The sequence below is a fragment of the Hypanus sabinus genome, chromosome 24, assembly GCF_030144855.1.
Source record: "Hypanus sabinus isolate sHypSab1 chromosome 24, sHypSab1.hap1, whole genome shotgun sequence".
NCBI lineage: Eukaryota > Metazoa > Chordata > Chondrichthyes > Myliobatiformes > Dasyatidae > Hypanus > Hypanus sabinus.
In genome coordinates this window covers 28196842-28224614 of record NC_082729.1, presented here as the reverse complement: position 1 = coordinate 28224614, position 27773 = coordinate 28196842, and the positions used below count along the sequence as shown (strand labels likewise).

Sequence of the window (27773 nt, the reverse complement as noted above, 5' to 3'; positions counted from 1 at the left end):
CGTACCCCGGTGTTAGACACTGACAGCCTCGTCCCCATCGGTACCGTACCCCGGTGTCAGACACTGACAGCCTTGTCCCCATCGGTACCGTACCCCGGTGTTAGACACTGACAGCCTCGTCCCCATCGGTACCGTACCCCGGTGTCAGACACTGACAGTCTCGTCCCCATCGGTACCGTACCCCGGTGTTACACAGTGACAGCCTCGTCCCCATCGGTACCGTACCCCAGTGGTAGACACTGACAGCCTCGTCCCCATCGGTACCGTACCCCGGTGTTAGACACTGACAGCCTCGACCCCATCGGTACACAACCCCGGTGTTAGACACTGACACTCTCGTCCCCATCGGTACCGTACCCCGGTGTTACACAGTGACAGACCCGTCCCCACCGGTAACGTACCCCGGTGTTACACAGTGACAGACCCGTCCCCATCGGTACCGTACCCCGGTGTTACACAGTGACAGACCCGTCCCCACCGGTACCGTACCCCGGTGTCACACAGTGACAGACCTGTCCCCACCGGTACCGTACCCCAGTGTCACACCGTGACAGACCCGTCCCCACCGGTACCGTACCCCGGTGTCACAGAGTGACAGACCCGTCCCCGCCGGTACCGTACCCCGGTGTTACACAGTGACAGACCCGACCCCACCGGTAACGTACACCGGTGTTACACAGTGACAGACACGTCCCCACCGGTAACGTACACCGGTGTCACACAGTGACAGACACGTCCCCACCGGTAACGTACACCGGTGTCACACAGTGACGGACCCGTCCCCACCGGTAACGTACACCGGTGTCACACAGTGACAGACCCGTCCCCACCGGTAACGTACACCGGTGTCACACAGTGACAGACCCGTCCCCACCGGTAACGTACACCGGTGTTACACAGTGATGGACCTGATTAAGTTCAGCAAGTTCTGGTTTTGATTTTGTGGTTTGAGTTTGACTGCCAAACCGCCTTAACTTCCCCTTTCCCTGCTGCATTATTTAGAGTGCCATTGAGTGGGTATTATCACCATTGCGGTACAATTTCAGGGTTAAAACAAGGTTAGACAGTCCCATTAATATTAAATGCTGAAAATTGATTATATTTCTGCTTCCTCTGGCTTCAATGAATGGACTGGGCCATTTGCTGGCTGACCACGGTACTCACAATGAGCTTTACTCTGTCCGCTCTCCGGCCGACCACGATGACTTTTACACTGGCCGATCACCATCTGATGATGCTCTTCACCCGATTGATTCCCCGGCTGACGGATGATGACCCTTACCCTGTCCTCTAACCAGGTGTCCGTTGTGCCGATGTAGACCCTTACCCTATCCTCTAACCAGCTGTCCGTTGTGCCGATGTAGACCCTTACCCTGTCCTCTAACCAGCTGTCCATTGTGCCGATATAGACCCTTACCCTATCCTCTAACCAGCTGTCCGTTGTGCCGATGATGACCCTTACCCTATCCTCTAACCAGTTGTCCGTTGTGCCGATGATGACCCTTACCCTGTCCTCTAACCAGCTGTCCGTTGTGCCGATGATGACCCTTACCCGATCCTCTAACCAGCTGTCCGTTGTGCCGATGATGACCCTTACCCTGTCCTCTAACCAGCTGTCCGTTGTGCCGATGATGACCCTTACCCTCTCCTCTAACCAGCTGTCCGTTGTGCCGATGATGACCCTTACCCTGTCCTCTAACCAGCTGTCCGTTGTGCCGATGATGACCCTTACCCTATCCTCTAACCAGCTGTCCGTTGTGCCGATGATGACCCTTACCCTATCCTCTAACCAGCTGTCCGTTGTGCCGATGATGACCCTTACCCTGTCCTCTAACCAGCTGTCCGTTGTGCCGATGATGACCCTTACCCTCTCCTCTAACCAGCTGTCCGTTGTGCCGATATAGACCCTTACCCTGTCCTCTAACCAGCTGTCCGTTGTGCCGATGATGACCCTTACCCTATCCTCTAACCAGCTGTCCGTTGTGCCGATGATGACCCTTACCCTATCCTCTAACCAGCTGTCCGTTGTGCCGATGATGACCCTTACCCTGTCTTCTAACCAGCTGTCCTTTGTGCCGATATAGACCCTTACCCTGTCCTCTAACCAGCTGTCCGTTGTGCCGATGTAGACCCTTACCCTGTCTTCTAACCAGCTGTCCGTTGTGCCGATGATGACCCTTACCCTCTCCTCTAACCAGCTGTCCGTTGTGCCGATGATGACCCTTACCCTATCCTCTAACCAGCTGTCCGTTGTGCCGATGATGACCCTTACCCTATCCTCTAACCAGCTGTCCGTTGTGCCGATGATGACCCTTACCCTATCCTCTAACCAGCTGTCCGTTGTGCCGATGATGACCCTTACCCTATCCTCTAACCAGCTGTCCGTTGTGCCGATGATGACCCTTACCCTATCCTCTAACCAGCTGTCCGTTGTGCCGATGATGACCCTTACCCTGTCCTCTAACCAGCTGTCCGTTGTGCCGATGATGACCCTTACCCTATCCTCTAACCAGCTGTCCGTTGTGCCGATGATGACCCTTACCCTGTCCTCTAACCAGCTGTCCGTTGTGCCGATGATGACCCTTACCCTGTCCTCTAACCAGCTGTCCGTTGTGCCGATATAGACCCTTACCCTCTCCTCTAACCAGCTGTCCGTTGTGCCGATGATGACCCTTACCCTATCCTCTAACCAGCTGTCCGTTGTGCCGATGATGACCCTTACCCTATCCTCTAACCAGCTGTCCGTTGTGCCGATGATGACCCTTACCCTATCCTCTAACCAGCTGTCCGTTGTGCCGATGATGACCCTTACCCTGTCCTCTAACCAGCTGTCCGTTGTGCCGATGATGACCCTTACCCTATCCTCTAACCAGCTGTCCGTTGTGCCGATGATGACCCTTACCCTGTCCTCTAACCAGCTGTCCGTTGTGCCGATGATGACCCTTACCCTGTCCTCTAACCAGCTGTCCGTTGTGCCGATATAGACCCTTACCCTCTCCTCTAACCAGCTGTCCGTTGTGCCGATGATGACCCTTACCCTATCCTCTAACCAGCTGTCCGTTGTGCCGATGATGACCCTTACCCTGTCCTCTAACCAGCTGTCCGTTGTGCCGATGATGACCCTTACCCTGTCCTCTAACCAGCTGTCCGTTGTGCCGATGATGACCCTTACCCTGTCCTCTAACCAGCTGTCCGTTGTGCCGATGATGACCCTTACCCTGTCCTCTAACCAGCTGTCCGTTGTGCCGATATAGACCCTTACCCTCTCCTCTAACCAGCTGTCCGTTGTGCCGATGATGACCCTTACCCTATCCTCTAACCAGCTGTCCGTTGTGCCGATGATGACCCTTACCCTGTCCTCTAACCAGCTGTCCGTTGTGCCGATGATGACCCTTACCCTCTCCTCTAACCAGCTGTCCGTTGTGCCGATGATGACCCTTACCCTGTCCTCTAACCAGCTGTCCGTTGTGCCGATGTAGACCCTTACCCTGTCCTCTAACCAGCTGTCCGTTGTGCCGATGATGACCCTTACCCGATCCTCTAACCAGCTGTCCGTTGTGCCGATATAGACCCTTACCCTATCCTCTAACCAGCTGTCCGTTGTGCCGATGATGACCCTTACCCTCTCCTCTAACCAGCTGTCCGTTGTGCCGATGATGACCCTTACCCTATCCTCTAACCAGCTGTCCGTTGTGCCGATGATGACCCTTACCCTATCCTCTAACCAGCTGTCCGTTGTGCCGATGATGACCCTTACCCTATCCTCTAACCAGCTGTCCGTTGTGCCGATGATGACCCTTACCCTATCCTCTAACCAGCTGTCCGTTGTGCCGATGATGACCCTTACCCTGTCCTCTAACCAGCTGTCCGTTGTGCCGATGATGACCCTTACCCTGTCCTCTAACCAGCTGTCCGTTGTGCCGATGATGACCCTTACCCTATCCTCTAACCAGCTGTCCTTTGTGCCGATGATGACCCTTACCCTATCCTCTAACCAGCTGTCCGTTGTGCCGATGATGACCCTTACCCTGTCCTCTAACCAGCTGTCCGTTGTGCCGATGATGACCCTTACCCTCTCCTCTAACCAGCTGTCCGTTGTGCCGATGATGACCCTTACCCTGTCCTCTAACCAGCTGTCCGTTGTGCCGATGATGACCCTTACCCTGTCCTCTAACCAGCTGTCCGTTGTGCCGATGATGACCCTTACCCTGTCCTCTAACCAGCTGTCCGTTGTGCCGATGATGACCCTTACCCTGTCCTCTAACCAGCTGTCCGTTGTGCCGATGATGACCCTTACCCTGTCCTCTAACCAGCTGTCCGTTGTGCCGATGATGACCCTTACCCTATCCTCTAACCAGCTGTCCGTTGTGCCGATGATGACCCTTACCCTGTCCTCTAACCAGCTGTCCGTTGTGCCGATAATGATCCTTACCCTGTCCTCTAACCAGCTGTCCGTTGTGCCGATGTAGACCCTTACCCTGTCCTCTAACCAGCTGTCCGTTGTGCCGATGATGACCCTTACCCTGTCCTCTAACCAGCTGTCCGTTGTGCCGATGATGACCCTTACCCTGTCCTCTAACCAGCTGTCCGTTGTGCCGATGATGACCTTTTGCCAGCCGACCGCTATGCTGAAGATGACATTCAGCCTCACTTCTCGCTGGCCGACTGCCGGGCTGATCCTGACCTTTACAGAGTCATTTTGGTGTCTGACGGCCGTGACAACCATGAGCTTTACCCTATCCTTTCACGCGCCAACTGCCATGTTGACGATATCCTTTCATCAGCTGACAACTGTACTAGCGATGACCTTTACCCTAAACCCCAAGATACTGTATCCCTGCATTATACAGTGACAGACCCGTCCCCACTGGTACCGTACCCCGATGTTACACAGCGACAGACCCATCCCCACTGGTACCGTACCCCGATGTTACACAGCGACAGACCCATCCCCACCGGTACCGTATCCCGATGTTACACAGTGACAGACCCATCCCCATCGGTACTGTACCCCGATGTCACACAGCGACTGACCCGTCCACACCGGTACCGTACCCCGGTGTTACACAGTGACAGACCTGTCCCCACCGGTACCATACCCTGATGTCACACAGCGACTGACCCGTCCCCACCGGTACCGTGACGGGCACGGGTCCGTCGCTGTGTGACACCGGGGTACGGTACCAGTGGGGACGGGTACATCACTGTGTAACCTTTGACCTGTTGATATGAACACTGATTTCTCCTTTAGATGAAAAAGTTTTCCCTTCTCTCTTTGCTCTTGTTCTGTGGCCCACTCTGGTCTGTTAACTCTTCTGCTCACCTGCCCATCGCCTCCCCAAGTCCCCTCCTCTTTCCCCTTCTACCATGGTCTACTCTCCTTCGAGATCAGATTCCTACCTCTCCAGCCCTTTACCTTTCCCACACACCTATCACCTTACAACTCGTCTTGCTTCCCATTCCTGCACATTTAAAATCTGGTGTCTTCCCCCTTTCTTTCTGCTCCTGAGGAAGGGTGTCAGCTGAAACGTGAACTGTTTATTCAGCTCCATGGATGGCTGCCCGATCTTGTGCGTTTCTCCAGTCATAGCCATAGACAGAGATAGTGTGGAAACAGGCCTCTGAAATGTGCGTACTGCCGTTCCTCGCTCGGCATCCCCACCTAGTGGCGGCCACATGTCACTGCTCATACACATGAGGTATTCTGGCAGTGTGTGTATGTTCTCCCTGTGCCACCGTGTGCTTTTCTGTGTGCTCCACTTTCCTCCCACATCCCAGTGACCTGTGGGGTCGGGGATTAATTGACTACTGAAAACTCCCTAGACCAGTGTTCGTGTCTGTGTGTGAGGGGGCAGAATGAGATGGGTTGGGGTTATATTGGTATTACAAGTGGGTGGATTAATTGATGTGGGTTCAGAGGGTTGAATGGCCTGTTTCCATGCTATCTCTTTCTACGACTACTCACTGCTGTTTAGATGAGTGAGGAGAGGCTGGATAGCACTGAAACCCATTGAATGTTGGAAGGCCAAGGTACAGTGGACATGGAGAGGGTGTTTCCTATAGTGGGGGAGTCTCGGACCAGAGGGCACAGCCTGAGAATAGACGGTCATCCATTTAGAACAGAGATGTGGAGGAATTTCTTTAGCCAGAGGGCGGTCAATCTGTGGAGGCCAGGTCGTTGGGTGTATTTAAAGCAGAAGTTGTTAAGTTCTTGATTAGTCAAATGTATAAACTCTTCTTGGGCTTCCAGCTGGGTAAAGGTATCAATTATAATCAACGTTTTGATGATAAACTCTGCCGTCTTCATCAAAGGCTACAGGGAGAGGGCATGATGGAGAATGATGGAGAACTCAATGGGCTGAATTAACTAGTTCTGCTCTTGTGTCTTACAGAGTGTAGTGCTCACTTCTAGGAGTAAATTTTCCAGTTGGTCTCTAATCCTATTGCACTATGGAGACACCGTGCAGCCGTTAATGACGACCACGTCTTGGGATGTGGGTGGAAACTGCAGTGTACACACACTGCCTGTGACACTCTCCCTCACAGTTATGGGGAGTATGTGACACACTCCCTCACAGTCATGCGGAGTATGTGACACTGCTGCAGCGGGCAAGGTCACTGAGGCACGACACTAACTGCTGTATTACCAAGCTGTCCTTACCAACGACAAAATTTCGCTGAAGCATCGTCCCAGCTCTGAGAAGTTTCCATTAACCTATTAGAGGTTTGCCTGTGAGGTTTCGATTCCCACTTCGCCGAGGCATGTCAATTCATATCCTATTAAACTTGGCCTTTCTCCAATGGTTTATGCTGGCCTTGGACCCGTCTATTTATTCCTCTCGTCTGAAGTTTACCTTGAGATTGCTGCTTCCCAGATGCTCCCCCAGATATTAATCCCAGGTCATTTTGGTTGGAAGGAACCAAACCAGCTTCAACGTCAGGGCAAGCACGTTTCCCTAAAGTTGCTTAGGAAATTAGACCATAGGAGTAGAATTGGGCCATTCGGTCCATCAAGCCTGCTCTGCCATTCCATCACGGCTGATTTATTATCCATCTCAACCCCATTCTCTAGACTTCTCCCCATAACCTTTGACACCCTGACTAATCAAGAGTCTCTATCAACCTTGGTCTCCACAGCCATCTGTGGGTTTCCTCCCACATTCTAAAGATGAATGGGTTAGGGTCATTGAATTGTGGGCATGCTACATTGGCAACACTTGGAGGCTGGCCCAGCATATCCCCGGATAGTGTGGGCTGTTAATACAAAAAACACATTTCCCTGTATATTTTCAATGTACCTGTGACAAATAGGGCTAATCTTTAAGCTTTTCATGGCATTTGTACAAATATCCTAGGAACGTGAGTGTGACAACGAACATGAGAAATTCTGCAGATGCTGGTAATCCAGAGCAACACACACAAAATGCCGGAGGAACTCGGCACATCAGGCAGCATCTATGGAAATGAATAAATAAACGTTCTGGGCCCAGACCCTCCTTCAGGACTGCAAAGGAAAGGGGAAAGACGTTGGAATAAAACGGTGGGCGAGGGGAAGGAGGAAAGCTGGGTGACAGGTGAAGCCGGGTGGGTGGAAAAGGTCAAGGGCTGGAAAGGAAGGAATCTGACAGGGGAGGAGAGTGGACCATGGAAGAAAGCGAGGGGAAGCACCAGGGGGAGGTGGTAAGCAGCTGAGAAGAGGTAAGGGGCCAGGGTGGGGAATATCAGAATGGGGAAGGATTTTTTCTTCTGGGAGGGGAAATCAATATTCAAGCCATCAGGTTGGAGGCTACCCGGACGGAATAAAGAGTATTGCTCCTCCACCCTGAGAGTGACACAAGAGGCGGCCGTGGACCATCACGTCGGAACGGCAAAGGGAATGTTTTGCCACTGGGAAATTCTGCTTTTGGAACTTGCCACTGGCCAAACATTACAGCACAGTACAGACCCTTCACCCATGTTGTGGTGCTGCCCTTTTAACTTAGTCTGAGACCAATCAAACCCAGTAACATAGCCGGCTGCTTCTCCTTTCACCCATGTGCCCATCGAAGAGTCTCTTAAATGTTCCTAATGTATCTGTCTCAATTAGAGAAGGTGCAGAGCAGATATTAGGGAGCACGCCATTATGTTGGAAAGTTGAGTGAGCTTTAACCTTAAATGTTCCTAAATCGAGTGGAAAGTCAGAGACTTACGAGAGAACATAATTTTAAGGTGAACATAGAACATAAAACATTACAGACCAATACAGATTCTCTAGCCCACGATGCTGTGCCAACTTTTTAACCTACTCTATGATCAATTTAACCCTTCCTTTCAACGTAGCCCTCTTAATTTTCATTTACCCATCTAAGAGTTCCTTAAATTTTCATAACGTATCTGCCCCTGCATCACCCCATACACTTACCTCTCTCTGTGTAAAAACATTACGGCCGACACCCCCACCCCCACACACTTTCTTCCAATCATCTGCAGCCCTAGTAGCCATTGCAGCCCCGGAAAAAGGTCTCTTGCTGCTCACTCGATCTATGACTCTTAGAATCTCATGCACCACTATCAAGATGGCCCTCATCCTGCTCCGCTCCACAGCTTACCCTCAAAAGACAGGTTCTCTAGTGCAGGCAGCCAGAACTGAACACAATGCTCCAACTGTGACCTGACCAGTTTCAGAGCTGCAACGTTACCTGGAAGTAAAGGTCTGCAGAGAATACTAAATACAGTAACCCCGAACGTCTCGAACCGGCTGAACACATGGTGCAGCCGGCAGCCAAGGGGGAAGCAGCTCCACACTGGACCTCACCTGCAGCTGGCTGTTGAGGTCGTCGCGCTCGGCCACAAGTCCGTCCACCTCGCCCTGTCGCTGTTGGATGTCAAGGGTCAGCGATGTCACCTGATCCCGCAACTGGTTCACCTCCTGTGTCTTAGCCGTCTGGATCTGTTCCGGGAGAAATAACAGCAGAGTCAGACACAGGGACGAAGTCGTCCCATCACACACTCGCAGGGTTGGTTACAAAGTGAAGCACCCTCCACACCGTCCCATCACACACTCCCGGGGTCAGACACAGAGTGAATCTCCCTCCACACCGTCCCATCACACACTCCCGGGGTCAGACACAGAGTGAATCTCCCTCCACACCGTCCCATCACACACTCCCGGGGTCAGACACAGAGTGAATCTCCCTCCACAACGTCTGATCACATACTCCCGGGGTCAGACACAGAGTGAAGTTTCCTCTACACCGTCCCATCACACACTCCCGGGGTCAGACACAGAGTGAATCTCCCTCCACACCGTCCCATCACACACTGATGAGGTCAGACACAGAGTGAAGCTCCCTCCACACTGTCCCATCACACACTCCCGTGATTAGACACAGAGTGAAGCTCCCTCCACACCGTCCCATCACACACTCCCGGGGTCAGACACAGAGTGAAGTTCCCTCTACACCGTCCCATCACACACTCACGGGGTCAGACACAGAGTGAATCTCCCTCCACACTGTCCCATCACACACTCCCGGGGTTAGACACAGATTGAAGTTCCCTCCACTCTGTCCCATCACACACTCCCGGGGTCAGACACAGAGTGAAGCTCCCTCCACTCTGTCCCATCACACACTCCCGGGGTCAGACACAGAGTGAAACTCCCTCCACACCATCCCATCAAACACTCCCGGGGTCAGACACAGAGTGAAACTCCCTCCATACCGTCCCATCTCACACTCCCGGGGTCAGACACAGAGTGAATCTCCCTCCAGACTGTCCCATCACACACTCCCGGGGTCAGACACAGAGTGAAACTCCCTCCACTCCATCCCATCACACACTCCCGGGGTCAGACACAGAGTGAATCTCCCTCCACACTGTCCCATCACACACTCCCGGGGTTAGACACAGAGTGAAGTTCCCTCCACTCTGTCCCATCACACACTCCCGGGGTCAGACACAGAGTGAAGCTCCCTCCACTCTGTCCCATCACACACTCCCGGGGTCAGACACAGAGTGAAACTCCCTCCACACCATCCCATCACACACTCCCGGGGTCAGACACAGAGTGAAACTCCCTCCATACCGTCCCATCTCACACTCCCGGGGTCAGACACAGAGTGAATCTCCCTCCAGACTGTCCCATCACACACTCCCGGGGTCAGACACAGAGTGAAACTCCCTCCACACCGTCCCATCACTCACTCCCGGGGTCAGACACAGAGTGAATCTCCCTCCACACTGTCCCATCACACACTCCCGGGGTCAGACACAGAGTGAAGCTCCCTCCACACTGTCCCATCACACACTCCTGGGGTCAGAGACAGAGTGAAGCTCCCTCTACACTGCCTGTTCAATGCAGAGCAAGTCTCCTACTGCACTGTCAGTATTGTCCACCACCGGCTTTGTGGCTCCCGCTTGATGATGCTGCAGGCAAGATGGGGACTCCACCCGGCTGTTCCCAAGATGGAAACCAGCGTTAACGCATTTGCTTTAAAGGAATACATTTAAAAGAAATTAGTTTGTTCATGGCAAAACCACCTCTGAGGATCAGGCAGGGTCAATGGGGGACGTGTAGTAGATACTATACATATGTGACACCAGGGGCTTACTTCCACTCTGTGCCCTTAGAATGCATGGTGAGACAGGGTCGAGCAGAGATTCCTAAATCTTTTTAAGCCGAGGAGCCTTCCAATTAACTGAGGGGTCCATGTGTCGCAGGTTGGGACCCCGGTGCAGAGAGCAATGAGGGTAGTGCAGTAAATGCTCTGACAGAGTATGAGAGGGGCCTGATCAGTGAAGTACTGTAGGCTCAGGCTACGTCCACACTAGACCGGATAATTTTGAAAACGCCGGTTTCGGGTAAAAACGATAGGCGTCCACACCAAAACGGGTATCTGGACGGTTCTCCTCCTATTGGGCACATCTACAGAAAACAAGCGACATGTTTTGTGTCGAATCTCGCTGTAAAAGTCTGCATTTGTGCAGTTACAGACTAGAAAACTTAAAACGAAATTGCCGAATGATGGACAGCTGGCAGCTCTCACACAGGAGGCAACCGACAAGGAGTTCATGACCCGACTGACGACGAACATTGGAAAACTGACTAACTCTGTGGCATTAACAAAGCACTTTGATAAATGTATAGAACATGATCTGCATCAGTGTTACCTTGTATTTCCATACAATGTTACATTAGGCTGTTACACGTCTATTGTCAAAGAAGTACTTGCATAAATAGGTAAACCACCTTCATACGAGCAAGGACAGAAAACAGGGCAAAGTGTGTATACTAATTTATTTAGTAAGTTATGGGTCAAAGTATTTGGTGAGTAAATTTCTAACTCTTCTGGCTTCAGTCTATTGCTGCCTGTTCTGAAATTGTTAGGTTGTTCCAGCATGTCATGACAGCATTTCTAGAAATCTCCGGTTACCCCGTCCACACTGCTCCGGCCAATCGTCATTTTCAAATTTACACACTCTGGAGGGCGTTTTAGAAAAACTCCGTTTTCGGGGGGAGGCAAACACCGTTTCCACGTGGATGGAGGGTCAAAATGAAGAGAGAAAGCTTCGGTTACCGATGTATCTGGTCTAGTGTGGACTTAGCCCAAGTTGCATTGTGTCTAACTACGCCCTGGAAATGTGTGCTAAGGGACTATACACAAAGGAACAGAGAGAGCCAACGAGGGCGGCGATATGTGTGACGGTTCTAAATGCACCACTGCAGACAATCAGAAGTTGGTACTAATGGAGACAGCAGGAAGTCAGCAAAGTATTTGGAGAGGGAGAAAGTTGTGAAACACTGATTATTTCTGCCTGAGCTCAGAGTAAAAGAGTGGGGAGAGGGCGGGAGAGTTTGTCAATAAGTATCTTCTCCCCAATGAAGGAAGCAGTATTAATTCCCAGGTAAGATCAGAGATATGTTCTCCCCAGAATGGCTGGTTTTATTGGCCATTTTATTATGTATACTTGTTTGTTAGTGCAAATATCTAATCAGCCAATCATGTGGTGGCACTCAATGCATAAAAGCATGCAGACATGGTCAAGAGGATCAGTTGTGACTGTCAAATTCAAGCAGAGTGGCCTGAGTATCTCAGAAACTGATCTCCTGGGATTTTCATGTACAACAGTCTCTAAAGTTTACAGAGAATGATGTGAAAAACAAACAAACATCCAGTGAGCAGCAGTTCTGAGGGTGAAAATGCCTCGTCTACTTCCTCAAGACTACCTGCCCCTCCACCTACCTTCATATTGTCTGCAAACTTTGCAAAAAAGCCATCAATTCCATCATCCAAATCATTGACACTTAACTAAAAAGAACCGGTCTACCACACAGACCCCTGTGAAACACCACTAGTCACTGGCAGCCAGCCAGAAAAGGCTCCTTTTATTCCCACTTTGCCTCCTGCCAGTCAGCTACTGCTTTATCCATGCCAGAGTCTTTCCTGCAAAACCACGGGCTCACAGCTTGTGGCACCCTGTCACCCTGTTGGAATTCTGAAATTCCAACTACACAACATCCACCATCTATTCTGCTTGTGGTTTCTTCAAAGAATTCCAGCAGATTTGTCAGGCAAGATTTTCCCTTGAGGAAACCATGCCGACTTACAGCCTATGCCTCCAGGTACCCTGAAACCTGATAATCAACACTAACATCTGACCTTGAAGAGTGGAGTGACATTTGCGATTTTCCAGTCTTCTGGAACCATTCCAGAATCTAGTGATTCTTGAAAGATTGTGACTAATGCCTCCACAATCTCATCAGCCACTTCCTTCAGAACCCTGGGGTGTGCTCCATTTGGTCCAGGTGATTTATCTACCCTTCAGTTTGCCAAGGTACTGTTCTCTATTTACGGTAACTTCACACACTCAAGACCCCTGACACCTGGAACTTCCACCATATTGATAGTGTCTTCCACAGTGAAGACGGATACAAATACTTATTCAGTTCCTTGTTCCCCCATTTCTACCTCTACGGCGTCGCTTTCCAGTGGTCCAATATTCACACTCACCTCTCTGAAGAAACCTCTGGTATCCTTTTTATTATGGGCTAGCTTACTTTCGTATTCCATCTTTACCTTCCTAACAACTTTTTTAGTTGCCTTCTGTTGCTATTTAAAAGTTCCCTGATCCTCCCAACTTTCCACTAACTTCTGCTCTATTATATGCCGTCTCTTTGACTTTTAGGCTGGTTTTGACTTCTCTTGTTAGCCACGATTAAGTCATCTTTCCTTTAGAGTACATCTTCCTCTTTGGAATGTATATATCCTGTGCCCTCTGAATTGCTTCCAGAAATTCCTGTCCTTACTGCTCTGCCATCATCCCTGCCAGTGTTCTTTTCCAATCAATTCTGGCCAGCTCCTCTCTCATGCCTCTGTAATTTCCTTTACTCCACTGTAATACAGATGTCCAACTTTAGCTTCTCCTCAAATTTCAAGGTGAATTGGATCATATCATGATCACTTTGCCCTACGGGTTCTTTTACCTTAAGCTCCCTAATTTTAATTCTAGCTAATTGCACAACACCCAATCCAGAATGGCTGATTCCCTAGTGTGCTCTAAAAAGTAGGCATTCTAGAAATTTCTCCTCCTGGAGTCCAATCTACCTGCATATTGAAATCCCCCATGACTAATATAATATTGCCCTTTTGTACACAACTCCCATCAGGGTCTTTTTACCCTTGCAGCTCCTTAGCTCTATCTACAAAGTTTCCACACCTTCTGACCCTATGTCACCTCTTTTTAATGATTTGATTTCATTTATTTTACCAGCAGAACCCTTCTGCCTTCCTGCCTGTCCTTCGATGCAACGTGCATCCTTGGACATTAAGCTCCGAGCTATAATCTTCTTCCAGCCACGATTCCGTGGTGCCTACATCATACCTGGCAATCTGCAACTGTGATACGAATTCCCTATACTGTGCGCATTCAAACGTAACACCTTCAGTCCTGTATTCTCCCTTTGTACACTGCCACTCATCCTGTTGACTTCAATTTTGCCCCATCGGCAGCCTCACCTCACTACACATTAGCTTGGCTTATAAACCAGCGACCTCATCTTCAGCACCACTATCCGCCCTACCCCCAATACTTCTTGCACTGAAAAATACGCAGCTCAGAGGTGGCAGATGACGACAGTGTCAGGACATGTAGTCTTGCACTCTGGGAGAAGAAATGAATGGCTCACTATTTTCTAAATCGATAAAAAAAACAAAAACTGAGGTGCAAAGGGACTTTGGAGTTCTTGTGCAGGATTCCCTGAAGGTTAATTTGCAGTTTGAGCCTGTGGTGAGGAAGGCAAATGCAATGTCAGCATTCATTTCTAAAGGACTGGAATATAAACGCAAGGGTGTAATACTGAGGCTTTATCAAGCTCTGGTGAGGCCTCACATAGAAATATAGAGGCCTCACATAGAAAAGATGGAAAGGGTTCAAAGGAGGTCCACAAAAATTATTTCAGAATTAAACGGCTTGTCATATGGAGAGTTTGATGGCTCTGGGCCTTTATTCACTGGAATTCAGAAGAAGGAGGGGCGACTTGAATGAGACCTACTGAATGCTGAAAGGCCTCAATACAGTGGACGTGGAGAGAAAGTTTCCTGTGGTGGGAGATCCAAGACGAAAGGACACAGCCTCAGAATAGAGGAGCATTCTTTCAGAACCGTGACAGGAAGGAATTTCTTTAGCCAGAGAGTGATGAGCCTGTGAAATTTGCTGCCAAGGACGGCTGTGGAAGCCAGGTCTCCGGGTATTTTTAAACAGGAGGTTGATAGGTTCTTGATTAATCAGGGTGTCAAAGGATACAGCGAGAAGGCATGCGAATGGGGTTAAGAGGGACAATAAATCAGCTCAGACAGCATGGCGGAGCAGACTCGATAGCTTAATTCTGCATGTTCCCTCACAGGATGCCTTCACCATCCCGTGGAAGAGACACACAGCACAGAAATGTGGTCTGTCACTTCTGCTTTCCAAAACAAAGCAGACTAATTCACAAACCTCCCCCCCCCCTCCCACAACAACTCAAAATTTAGGCTCTGCTTTGGGGAACGCAGCCTCAGATTCCAGCGGGACGGAGACAAAGAGAAACCACCTTCCCCAGAGTAGTGACAGTGTGGAAATTTCTTCCCAGGGAACCAGTAGCAGTTACCTCATTAAATCTATTTAAAACACAGTTAGTTAGATATTTGCACAGCAGGGGGATTAAGGGATCTGGAGGAAAAGCAGACAGAACACCCTTGACCTTGTGGTATGGCAGAACGGACACCACTAGTGCTGATGTGTTTGGGGAGGGAAGGACACAGAAACAAGGTGGGGGTGGTGGGGAACTCGGTGCCAGGGACGGAGAGGGAGATGGGCTTGGTCGCTGCAACTTCCCCCTCCCTCCAGCATCTCAAAGCGGACCGCGACCTCGGCGAGCCGCCACCCCCGACCGGGCACTGGTACCTGCTCTAGCGCAGCTAGGCCGGTGCGGAGAGCATCGTTCTCAGACAGCACGCTCTCCACCTGCTCCTGACACTCTGCGCTCTGACACTCCATCTGGGGTCGCAGCAGCGTGGGGGAGAGGGAGAGGGAGAGCGGGGTTCGAGAGAGGGAAGGAGATTATAAGAGGAGAGAGAGAGGGAGAGAGAGAGATGATTTATTCAAACACCCCAATAATGCAAAGACATCCAGGACAGAACAGGGGTAGGAGACACTGAACTCAAGAGGGTGTGGAAGACAGACCGCAGACAGGGGATGTTTAGGGTGAATGGACATAGCACTGACCAGGGTGCAGGGGGTGGGGAGAACAGAAGCACAGAGACAGATTCTCGTGGGGACGTCAGAAATGCGTGTAAGCAAGGAGACCTCGGGGGGAAAATCCTCAGGGATGGTGGGTGGGGGAGTGTGAAACACACAGACCTCAGGGACTGGGGTGGAGTCAGTGCGAGACGGACACAGTCCCCAAGGTGGGGTGGGGCGACTGAGGATGGACACGGTCCCCAGGGTGTGGTGGGGCAACTGAGGATGGACACGGTCCCCGGGGTGGGGTGGGGCGACGGAGGATGGACACGTTCCCCAGGCTGGGGTGGGGCGACTGAGGATGGACACGGTCCTCAGGGTGGGGTGGAATGTCTGAGGACGGACACGGACCCCAAGGTGGCGTGGAATGTCTGATGACGGACATGGTCCCCGGGCTGGGGGGAGTGACAGAGGATGGACACGGACCCCGGGCTGGGGTGGGGCGACTGAGGACGGACACGGTCCTCAGGGTGGGGAGGAATATTTGAGGACGGACAGAGTCCCCGGGCTGGGGGGAGTGACAGAGGATGGACACAGTCCCCGGGCTGGGGTGGGGCGACTGAGGACAGACACGGTCCCCGGGCTGGGGTGGAATGTCTGAGGATACACACAGTCCCCGGGCTGGGGTGGGGGGAGTGAGGATAGACACGGTCCCCGGGCTGGGGTGGGGGGAGTGAGGATAGACACGGTCCCCGGGCTGGGGTGGGGTGACTGAAGACAGGCACGGTCCCCGGGCTGGGGAGGGGCGACTGAGGATGGACACAGTCCCTGGGCTGGGGTGGGGCGACTGAGGATGGACACGGTCCCCGGGCTGGGGTGGGGGGAGTGAGGATAGACACGGTCCCCGGGCTGGGGTGGGGCGACTGAGGATAGACACGGTCCCTGGGCTGGGTTGGGGCGACTGAGGATGGACAGTCCCCGGGCTGGGGTGGGGCGACTGAGGACGGACAGTCCCCGGGCTGAGGTGGGGCGACTGAGGACGGACAGTTCCCGGGCTGGGGTGGGGCGACTGAGGATGGACACGGTCCCCAGGGTGCGGTGGGGCGACTGAGGATGGACACGATCCCCGGGCTGGGGTGGGGCGACTGAGGATGGACACGGTCCCTGGGCTGGGGTGGGGCGACTGAGGACGGACACGGTCCCCGGGCTGGGGTGGGGCGACTGAGGATGGACAGTCCCCGGGCTGGGCTGGGGCGACTGAGGATGGACTGTCCCCGGGCTGGGGTGGGGGGAGTGAGGATAGACACGGTCCCTGGGCTGGGGTGGGGCGACTGAGGACACACACAGTTCCCGGGCTGGGTTGGGGCGACTGAGGATGGACAGTCCCCGGGCTGGGGTGGAGCGACTGAGGATGGACACGGTCCCCAGGGTGCGGTGGGGCGACTGAGGATGGACACGGTCCCCGGGCTGGGGTGGGGCGACTGAGGACGGACACGGTCCCTGGGCTGGGGTGGGGCGACTGAGGACGGACACGGTCCCCGGGCTGGGGTGGGGCGACTGAGGATGGACAGTCCCCGGGCTGGGGTGGGGCGACTGAGGACGGACAGTCCCCGGGCTGGGGTGGGGCGACTGAGGACGGACACGGTCCCCGGGCTGGGGTGGGGCGACTGAGGACGGACACTGTCCCCGGGCTGGGGTGGGGGGAGTGAGGATAGACACGGTCCCTGGGCTGGGGTGGGGGGAGTGAGGATAGACACGGTCCCTGGGCTGGGGTGGGGCGACTGAGGACACACACAGTTCCCGGGCTGGGGTGGGGCGACTGAGGACGGACAGTTCCCGGGCTGGGGTGGGGCGACTGAGGACGGACACGGTCCCTAGGCTGGGGTGGGGCGACTGAGGACGCACACAGTTCCCTGGGCTGGGGTGGGGCGACTGAGGATGGACACGGTCCCCGGGCTGGGGTGGGGCGACTGAGGATGGACACTGTCCCCGGGCTGGGGTGGGGCGACTGAGGATGGACACTGTCCCCGGGCTGGGGTGGGGCGACTGAGGACGCACACAGTTCCCTGGGCTGGGGTGGGGCGACTGAGGATGGACACGGTCCCCGGGCTGGGGTGGGGCGACTGAGGATGGACACTGTCCCCGGGCTGGGGTGGGGCGACTGAGGATGGACACTGTCCCCGGGCTGGGGTGGGGCGACTGAGGACGCACACAGTTCCCTGGGCTGGGGTGGGGCGACTGAGGATGGACACGGTCCCCGGGCTGGGGTGGGGCGACTGAGGATGGACACTGTCCCCGGGCTGGGGTGGGGCGACTGAGGACGGACACTGTCCCCGGGCTGGGGTGGGGCGACTGAGGACGGACACGGTCCCTGGGCTGGGGTGGGGCGACTGAGGACACACACTGTCCCCGGGCTGGGGCGGGGCGACTGAGGACGGACAGTTCCCGGGCTGGGGTGGGGCAACTGAGGATGGACACGGACAGTCCCCGGGCTGGGGTGGGACGACTGAGGACGGACACGGTCCCCGGGCTGGGGTGGGGCGACTGAGGATAGACACGGTCCCCGGGCTGGGGTGGGGCGACTGAGGACGGACACGGTCCACGGGCTGGGGTGGGGCGACTGAGGACGGACACGGTCCACGGGCTGGGGTGGGGCGACTGAGGACGGACACGGTCCACGGGCTGGGGTGGGGCGACTGAGGACGGACACGGTCCACGGGCTGGGGTGGGGCGACTGAGGATGGACACTGTCCCCGGGCTGGGGTGGGGCGACTGAGGATGGACACTGTCCCCGGGCTGGGGTGGGGCGACTGAGGACGCACACAGTTCCCTGGGCTGGGGTGGGGCGACTGAGGATGGACACGGTCCCCGGGCTGGGGTGGGGCGACTGAGGATGGACACTGTCCCCGGGCTGGGGTGGGGCGACTGAGGACGGACACTGTCCCCGGGCTGGGGTGGGGCGACTGAGGACGGACACGGTCCCTGGGCTGGGGTGGGGCGACTGAGGACACACACTGTCCCCGGGCTGGGGTGGGGCGACTGAGGATGGACACGGTCCCTGGGCTGGGGTGGGGCGACTGAGGACGGACACGGTCCCCGGGCTGGGGTGGGGCGACTGAGGATGGACAGTCCCCGGGCTGGGCTGGGGCGACTGAGGATGGACTGTCCCCGGGCTGGGGTGGGGGGAGTGAGGATAGACACGGTCCCTGGGCTGGGGTGGGGCGACTGAGGACACACACAGTTCCCGGGCTGGGTTGGGGCGACTGAGGATGGACAGTCCCCGGGCTGGGGTGGAGCGACTGAGGATGGACACGGTCCCCAGGGTGCGGTGGGGCGACTGAGGATGGACACGGTCCCCGGGCTGGGGTGGGGCGACTGAGGACGGACACGGTCCCTGGGCTGGGGTGGGGCGACTGAGGACGGACACGGTCCCCGGGCTGGGGTGGGGCGACTGAGGATGGACAGTCCCCGGGCTGGGGTGGGGCGACTGAGGACGGACAGTCCCCGGGCTGGGGTGGGGCGACTGAGGACGGACACGGTCCCCGGGCTGGGGTGGGGCGACTGAGGACGGACACTGTCCCCGGGCTGGGGTGGGGGGAGTGAGGATAGACACGGTCCCTGGGCTGGGGTGGGGGGAGTGAGGATAGACACGGTCCCTGGGCTGGGGTGGGGCGACTGAGGACACACACAGTTCCCGGGCTGGGGTGGGGCGACTGAGGACGGACAGTTCCCGGGCTGGGGTGGGGCGACTGAGGACGGACACGGTCCCTAGGCTGGGGTGGGGCGACTGAGGACGCACACAGTTCCCTGGGCTGGGGTGGGGCGACTGAGGATGGACACGGTCCCCGGGCTGGGGTGGGGCGACTGAGGATGGACACTGTCCCCGGGCTGGGGTGGGGCGACTGAGGATGGACACTGTCCCCGGGCTGGGGTGGGGCGACTGAGGACGCACACAGTTCCCTGGGCTGGGGTGGGGCGACTGAGGATGGACACGGTCCCCGGGCTGGGGTGGGGCGACTGAGGATGGACACTGTCCCCGGGCTGGGGTGGGGCGACTGAGGATGGACACTGTCCCCGGGCTGGGGTGGGGCGACTGAGGACGCACACAGTTCCCTGGGCTGGGGTGGGGCGACTGAGGATGGACACGGTCCCCGGGCTGGGGTGGGGCGACTGAGGATGGACACTGTCCCCGGGCTGGGGTGGGGCGACTGAGGACGGACACTGTCCCCGGGCTGGGGTGGGGCGACTGAGGACGGACACGGTCCCTGGGCTGGGGTGGGGCGACTGAGGACACACACTGTCCCCGGGCTGGGGCGGGGCGACTGAGGACGGACAGTTCCCGGGCTGGGGTGGGGCAACTGAGGATGGACACGGACAGTCCCCGGGCTGGGGTGGGACGACTGAGGACGGACACGGTCCCCGGGCTGGGGTGGGGCGACTGAGGATAGACACGGTCCCCGGGCTGGGGTGGGGCGACTGAGGACGGACACGGTCCACGGGCTGGGGTGGGGCGACTGAGGACGGACACGGTCCACGGGCTGGGGTGGGGCGACTGAGGACGGACACGGTCCACGGGCTGGGGTGGGGCGACTGAGGACGGACACGGTCCACGGGCTGGGGTGGGGCGACTGAGGATGGACACTGTCCCCGGGCTGGGGTGGGGCGACTGAGGATGGACACTGTCCCCGGGCTGGGGTGGGGCGACTGAGGACGCACACAGTTCCCTGGGCTGGGGTGGGGCGACTGAGGATGGACACGGTCCCCGGGCTGGGGTGGGGCGACTGAGGATGGACACTGTCCCCGGGCTGGGGTGGGGCGACTGAGGACGGACACTGTCCCCGGGCTGGGGTGGGGCGACTGAGGACGGACACGGTCCCTGGGCTGGGGTGGGGCGACTGAGGACACACACTGTCCCCGGGCTGGGGTGGGGCGACTGAGGACGGACAGTTCCCGGGCTGGGGTGGGGCAACTGAGGATGGACACGGACAGTCCCCGGGCTGGGGTGGGACGACTGAGGACGGACACGGTCCCCGGGCTGGGGTGGGGCGACTGAGGATAGACACGGTCCCCGGGCTGGGGTGGGGCGACTGAGGACGGACACGGTCCACGGGCTGGGGTGGGGCGACTGAGGACGGACACGGTCCACGGGCTGGGGTGGGGCGACTGAGGACGGACACGGTCCCCGGGCTGGGGTGGGGCGACTGAGGACACACACGGTCCCCGGGCTGGGGTGGGGCGACTGAGGACGGACACGGTCCCCGGGCTGGGGTGGGGCGACTGAGGATGGACACGGTCCCCGGGCTGGGGTGTGGCGACTGAGGATGGACACGGTCCCCTGGCTGGGGTGGGGCGACTGAGGATGGACACGGTCCCTGGGCTGGGGTGGGGCGACTGAGGATGGACACGGTCCCCTGGCTGGGGTGGGGCGACTGAGGATGGACACAGTCCCCGGGCTGGGGTGGGGCGACTGAGGATGGACACGGTCCCCGGGCTGGGGAGGGGCGACTGAGGATGGACACGGTCCCTGGGCTGGGGTGGGGCGACTGAGGACGGACACAGTCCCCGGGCTGGGTTGGGGCGACTGAGGACACACACAGTTCCCCGGGCTGGGGTGGGGCGACTGAGGACGGACACGGTCCCTGGGCTGGGGAGGGGCGACTGAGGATACACACAGTTCCCCGGGCTGGGGTGGGGCGACTGAGGATAGACACGGTCCCTGGGCTGGGGTCGGTCGACTGAGGACGGACACGGTCCCCGGGCTGGGGTGGGGCGACTGAGGACGTACACGGTCCCCGGGCTGGGGTGGGGTGACTGAGGATAGACACTGTCCCCGGGCTGGGGTGGGGCGACTGAGGACGGACACTGTCCCTGGGCTGGGGTGGGGCGACTGAGGACGGACACTGTCCCCGGGCTGGGGTGGAATGTCTGAGGATACACACAGTCCCGGGCTGGGGTGGGGCGACTGAGGACAGACACGGTCCCCAGGGTGGGGGGAGTGACTGAGGACGGACACGGGCCCTGGGCTGGGTTGGGGTGACTGAGGACGGACACGGTCCCTGGGCTGGGGTGGGGGGAGTGACGATAAACACGGTCCACAGGCTGGGGTGGGGGGAGTGAGGACAGACATAGTCCCCGGGCTGGGGTGGGGCGACTGAGGACACACACGGTCCCCGGGCTGGGGTGGGGCGACTGAGGACGGACACGGTCCCCGGGCTGGGGTGGGGCGACTGAGGACGGACACGGTCCCCGGGCTGGGGTGGGGCGACTGAGGATGGACACGGTCCCTGGGCTGGGGTGGGGCGACTGAGGATGGACACGGTCCCCTGGCTGGGGTGGGGCGACTGAGGATGGACACAGTCCCCGGGCTGGGGTGGGGCGACTGAGGATGGACACGGTCCCCGGGCTGGGGAGGGGCGACTGAGGATGGACACGGTCCCTGGGCTGGGGTGGGGCGACTGAGGACGGACACAGTCCCCGGGCTGGGTTGGGGCGACTGAGGACACACACAGTTCCCCGGGCTGGGGTGGGGCGACTGAGGACGGACACGGTCCCTGGGCTGGGGAGGGGCGACTGAGGATACACACAGTTCCCCGGGCTGGGGTGGGGCGACTGAGGATAGACACGGTCCCTGGGCTGGGGTGGGGCGACTGAGGACGGACACGGTCCCCGGGCTGGGGTGGGGCGACTGAGGACGTACACGGTCCCCGGGCTGGGGTGGGGTGACTGAGGATAGACACTGTCCCCGGGCTGGGGTGGGGCGACTGAGGACGGACACTGTCCCTGGGCTGGGGTGGGGCGACTGAGGACGGACACTGTCCCCGGGCTGGGGTGGAATGTCTGAGGATACACACAGTCCCGGGCTGGGGTGGGGCGACTGAGGACAGACACGGTCCCCAGGGTGGGGGGAGTGACTGAGGACGGACACGGGCCCTGGGCTGGGTTGGGGTGACTGAGGACGGACACGGTCCACAGGCTGGGGTGGGGGGAGTGAGGACAGACATAGTCCCCGGGCTGGGGTGGGGGGAGTGACTGATGACGGACACTGTCCCTGGGCTGGGGTGGGGCGACTGAGGACACACACTGTCCCCGGGCTGGGGTGGGGCGACTGAGGACGGACACTGCCCCGGGCTGGGGTGGGGCAACTGAGGATGGACACGGTCCCCGGGCTGGGGTGGGGCGACTGAGGACGGACACGGTCCCCGGGCTGGGGTGGGGCGACTGAGGACGGACACGGTCCCCGGGCTGGGGTGGGGCGACTGAGGACGGACACGGTCCCCGGGCTGGGGTGGGGCGACTGAGGATAGACACGGTCCCCGGGCTGGGGTGGGGCGACTGAGGACGGACACGGACAGTCCCCGGGCTGTGGTGGGGCGACTGAGGACGGACACGGACAGTCCCCGGGCTGGGGTGGGGCGACTGAGGACGGACACGGACAGTCCCCGGGCTGGGGTGGGGCGACTGAGGACGGACACGGACAGTCCCCGGGCTGGGGTGGGGCGACTGAGGATAGACACGGTCCCCGGGCTGGGGTGGGGCGACTGAGGATAGACACGGTCCCCGGGCTGGGGTGGGGCGACTGAGGAGGGACACGGTCCCCGGGCTGGGGTGGGGCGACTGAGGACAGACACGGTCCCTGGGCTGGGGTGGGGCGACTGAGGACGGACACAGTCCCCGGGCTGGGGTGGGGCGACTGAGGACAGACTGATTGAGCAGGACGGATGAAGTCGCAGGGGTGGGGTCGATATGCAGCCATGAATTGCGGAAGAAGGAGGGATCTCAGAAAGCAAATGTGAAGCGGAGGGAGGGAGCAGCAGGCAGCTGAAGCGGAGGAGATGGAGAGCGAGTGACAGCCAAACGGCAAAGCGCGATTGTTCCACAGATGCCTCTGTGAAGGGTGGGAATGGGCAGGAGCCTGAGCAGACTGAACTCTGAAGCAGCAGGGCTTCAGACGGGGAGGTTTACATCTGCTGTGGAACGGAACATGTAGCGAGATGGAAGGTCTACTGGGTGACAACATCTGCCCCATCGCACACAGCCAGCAGCTCAGTAATGCCCCCAATAGCCAGATATTCACAGACCCAGAACACGAGCAGTCAGGACCCCTTTCAATGAAGTCCCGTTGACCACACTCCCATCAGTACCCCACCCTTCCCATTCACAGAATCCACACACCAATCAGGACCCCACCTTTCCCTTTCACCCTCACTATCCACACTCCAATCAGTACCCCACCCTTCCCATTCACCCTCACTATCCACACTCCAATCAGTACCCCACCCTTCCCATTCACCCTCACTATCCACACTCCAATCAGTACCCCACCCTTCCCATTCACCCTCACTATCCACACTCCCAACTGGACCCCACCCTTCCCATTCATCCTCACTATCCACACTCCCAACTGGACCCCACCCTTCCCATTCACCCTCACTATCCAGACTCCCAACTGGACCCCACCCTTCCCATTCACCCTCACTATCCAGACTCCCAACTGGACCCCACCCCCATTCACCCTCACTATCCAGACTCCCAACTGGACTGCACCCTTCCCATTCACCCTCACTATCCACACTCCCAACTGGACTCCACCCTTCCCATTCACCCTCACTATCCACACTCCCATTAGTACCCCACCCCTTCCCATTCACCCTCACTATCCACACTCCCAACTGGACTCCACCCTTCCCATTCACCCTCATTATCCACACTCCCAACTGGACCCCACCCCCATTCACCCTCACTATCCACACTCCCAACTGGACCCCACCCTTCCCATTCACCCTCACTATCCACACTCCCAACTGGACCCCACCCTTCCCATTCACCCTCACTATCCACACTCCCATCAGTACCCCACCCTTCCCATTCACAGTATCCACACACCAATCAGGACCCCACCTTTCCCATTCACCCTCACTATCCACACTCCAATCAGTACCCCACCCTTCCCATTCACCCTCACTATCCACACTCCCAACTGGACCCCACCCTTCCCATTCACCCTCACTATCCACACTCCCAACTGGACCCCACCCCTTCCCATTCACCCTCACTATCCACACTCCCATCAGTACCCCACCCTTCCCATTCACCCTCATTATCCACACTCCCAACTGGACCCCACCCCCACAGTATCCACACACCAATCAGGACCCCACCTTTCCCATTCACCCTCACTATCCACACTCCCAACTGGACTCCATCCCTTCCCATTCACCCTCACTATCCACACTCCCATCAGTACCCCACCCTTCCCATTCACCCTCACTATCCACACTCCCAACTGGACCCCACCCTTCCCATTCACCCTCACTATCCACACTCCCAACTGTACCCCACCCCTTCCCATTCACCCTCACTATCCACACTCCCATCAGTACCCCACCCTTCCCATTCACTCTCATTATCCACACTCCCAACTGGACCCCACCCCCATTCACCCTCACTATCCACACTCCCAACTGGACCCCACCCCTTTCCATTCACCCTCACTATCCACACTCCCAACTGGACTCCACCCTTCCCATTCACCCTCACTATCAACACTCCCATCAAGACCCCACCCTTCCCATTCACCCTCACTATCAACACTCCCATCAAGACCCCACCCTTCCCATTCATCCTCACTATCCACACTCCCAACAGGACCCCACCCTTCCCATTCACCCTCACTATCAACACTCCCATCAAGACCCCACCCTTCCCATTCACCCTCACTATCCACACTCCCAACTGGACTCCACCCTTCCCATTCACCCTCACTATCCACACTCCCAACTGGACCCCACCCTTCCCATTCACCCTCACTATCCACACTCCCATCAGTACCCCACCCTTCCCATTCACAGTATCCACACACCAATCAGGACCCCACCTTTCCCATTCACCCTCACTATCCACACTCCAATCAGTACCCCACCCTTCCCATTCACCCTCACTATCCACACTCCCAACTGGACCCCACCCTTCCCATTCACCCTCACTATCCACACTCCCAACTGGACCCCACCCTTCCCATTCACCCTCATTATCCACACTCCCAACTGGACCCCACCCCCACAGTATCCACACACCAATCAGGACCCCACCTTTCCCATTCACCCTCACTATCCACACTCCCAACTGGACTCCACCCTTCCCATTCACCCTCACTATCCACACTCCCAACTGGACTCCATCCCTTCCCATTCACCCTCACTATCCACACTCCCAACTGGACCCCACCCCTTTCCATTCACCCTCACTATCCACACTCCCAACTGGACCCCACCCTTCCCATTCACCCTCACTATCCACACTCCCAACTGGACTCCACCCTTCCCATTCACCCTCACTATCCAAACTCCCATCTGGACTCCATCCTTCCCATTCACCCTCACTATCCACACTCCCAACTGTACCCCACCCCTTCCCATTCACCCTCACTATCCACACTCCCAACTGGACCCCACCCTTCCCATTCACCCTTACTATCCACACTCCCAACTGGACTCCACCCTTCCCATTCACCCTCACTATCCACACTCCCAACTGGACTCCACCCTTCCCATTCACCCTCACTATCCACACTCCCAACTGGACTCCACCCTTCCCATTCACCCTCACTATCCACACTCCCAACTGGACCCCACCACTTCCCATTCACCCTCACTATCCACACTCCCAACTGGACTCCACCCTTCCCATTCACCCTCACTATCCACACTCCCAACTGGACTCCACCCTTCCCATTCACCCTCACTATCCACACTCCCAACTGTACCCCACCCTTCCCATTCACCCTCACTATCCACACTCCCAACTGAACGCCACCCTTCCCATTCACCCTCACTATCCACACTCCCAACTGGACTCCACCCTTCCCCATTCACCCTCACTATCCACACTCCAACTTGACTCCACCCTTCCCCATTCACCCTCACTATCCACACTCCCAACTGGACTCCACCCCTTCCCATTCACCCTCACTATCCACACTCCCATCAAGACTCCATCCTTCCCATTCACCCTCACTATCCACACTCCCAACTGGACCCCACCCTTCCCATTCACCCTCACTATCCACACTCCCTACTGGACTCCACCCTTCCCATTCACCCTCACTATCCACACTCCAAACTGGACTCCACCCTTCCCATTCACCCTCACTATCCTCACTCCCAACTGGACCCCACCCTTCTCATTCACCCTCACTATCCACACTCCCAACTGGACTCCACCCCTTCCCATTCACACTCACTATCCACACTCCCAACTGGACTCCACCCTTCCCATTCACCCTCACTATCAACACTCCCAACTGGACCCCACCCTTCTCATTCACCCTCACTATCCACACTCCCAACTGGACCCCACCCTTCTCATTCACCCTCACTATCCACACTCCCAACTGGACTCCACCCCTTCCCATTCACACTCACTATACACACTCCCAACTGGACTCCACCCCTTCCCATTCACCCTCACTATCCATACTCCCAACTGGACTCCAGCGCTTCCCATTCACCCTCACTATCCACACTCCCAACTAGACTCCACCCTTCCCATTCACCCTCACTATCCACACTCCCATCAAGACTCCACCCTTCCCATTCACCTCATTATCCACAATCCCAACTGGATCCAACCCCTTTCCATTCACTCACAGTGAGACCCCACCCTTTCCCATTCACTCGCACTATCTAATCTCCCAATGGGACCCCAACTCTTTCCACGCACTAAGAGTGGACCTCACCCCTCATCCACTCCCAATGGGACCCCACCCATTCTCATTCACTCACACTACCTGCACTCCCAAAGGGACCCCAACACTTCCATTTGCTCCCACCTTCCATCCTATGGGTCCCTGGTCCTTGCCAATGTTTCCAACCAATCCCATAAAACGTAAGCGGTTCATGGCGGCTGGGAGGGAAGGTGGGACACAAGGCTGCTGACAGACAGCTCACCAACCTACCTGATTTCGGACACCCTGTACCACCGCCCTCGTGTTCCCTCTGCACTTTCTGCAGGTGCTCCTGCACATCTGACAGACTCTAGACAAAGTGAAGAGCCATGTAATTAGGAGCGGTATAAAT

The 27773-nt window shown here is 56.9% G+C and overlaps 1 protein-coding gene across 1 annotated transcript in view; it reads right to left on the bottom strand.

The window, feature by feature from the left end:
* Positions 1 to 27773, bottom strand: part of gripap1 (GRIP1 associated protein 1) — a 129119-nt gene that overhangs the window by 59989 nt on the left and 41357 nt on the right. Inside the window, exons 14-16 of the mRNA XM_059949501.1 lie at positions 27683 to 27731; positions 15424 to 15545; positions 8795 to 8929 (exon numbers count right to left, since the gene is read on the bottom strand). Coding sequence (XP_059805484.1) covers positions 8795 to 8929; positions 15424 to 15545; positions 27683 to 27731 — 306 coding nt within the window. The remainder of the gene's footprint in view (positions 1 to 8794; positions 8930 to 15423; positions 15546 to 27682; positions 27732 to 27773) is intronic.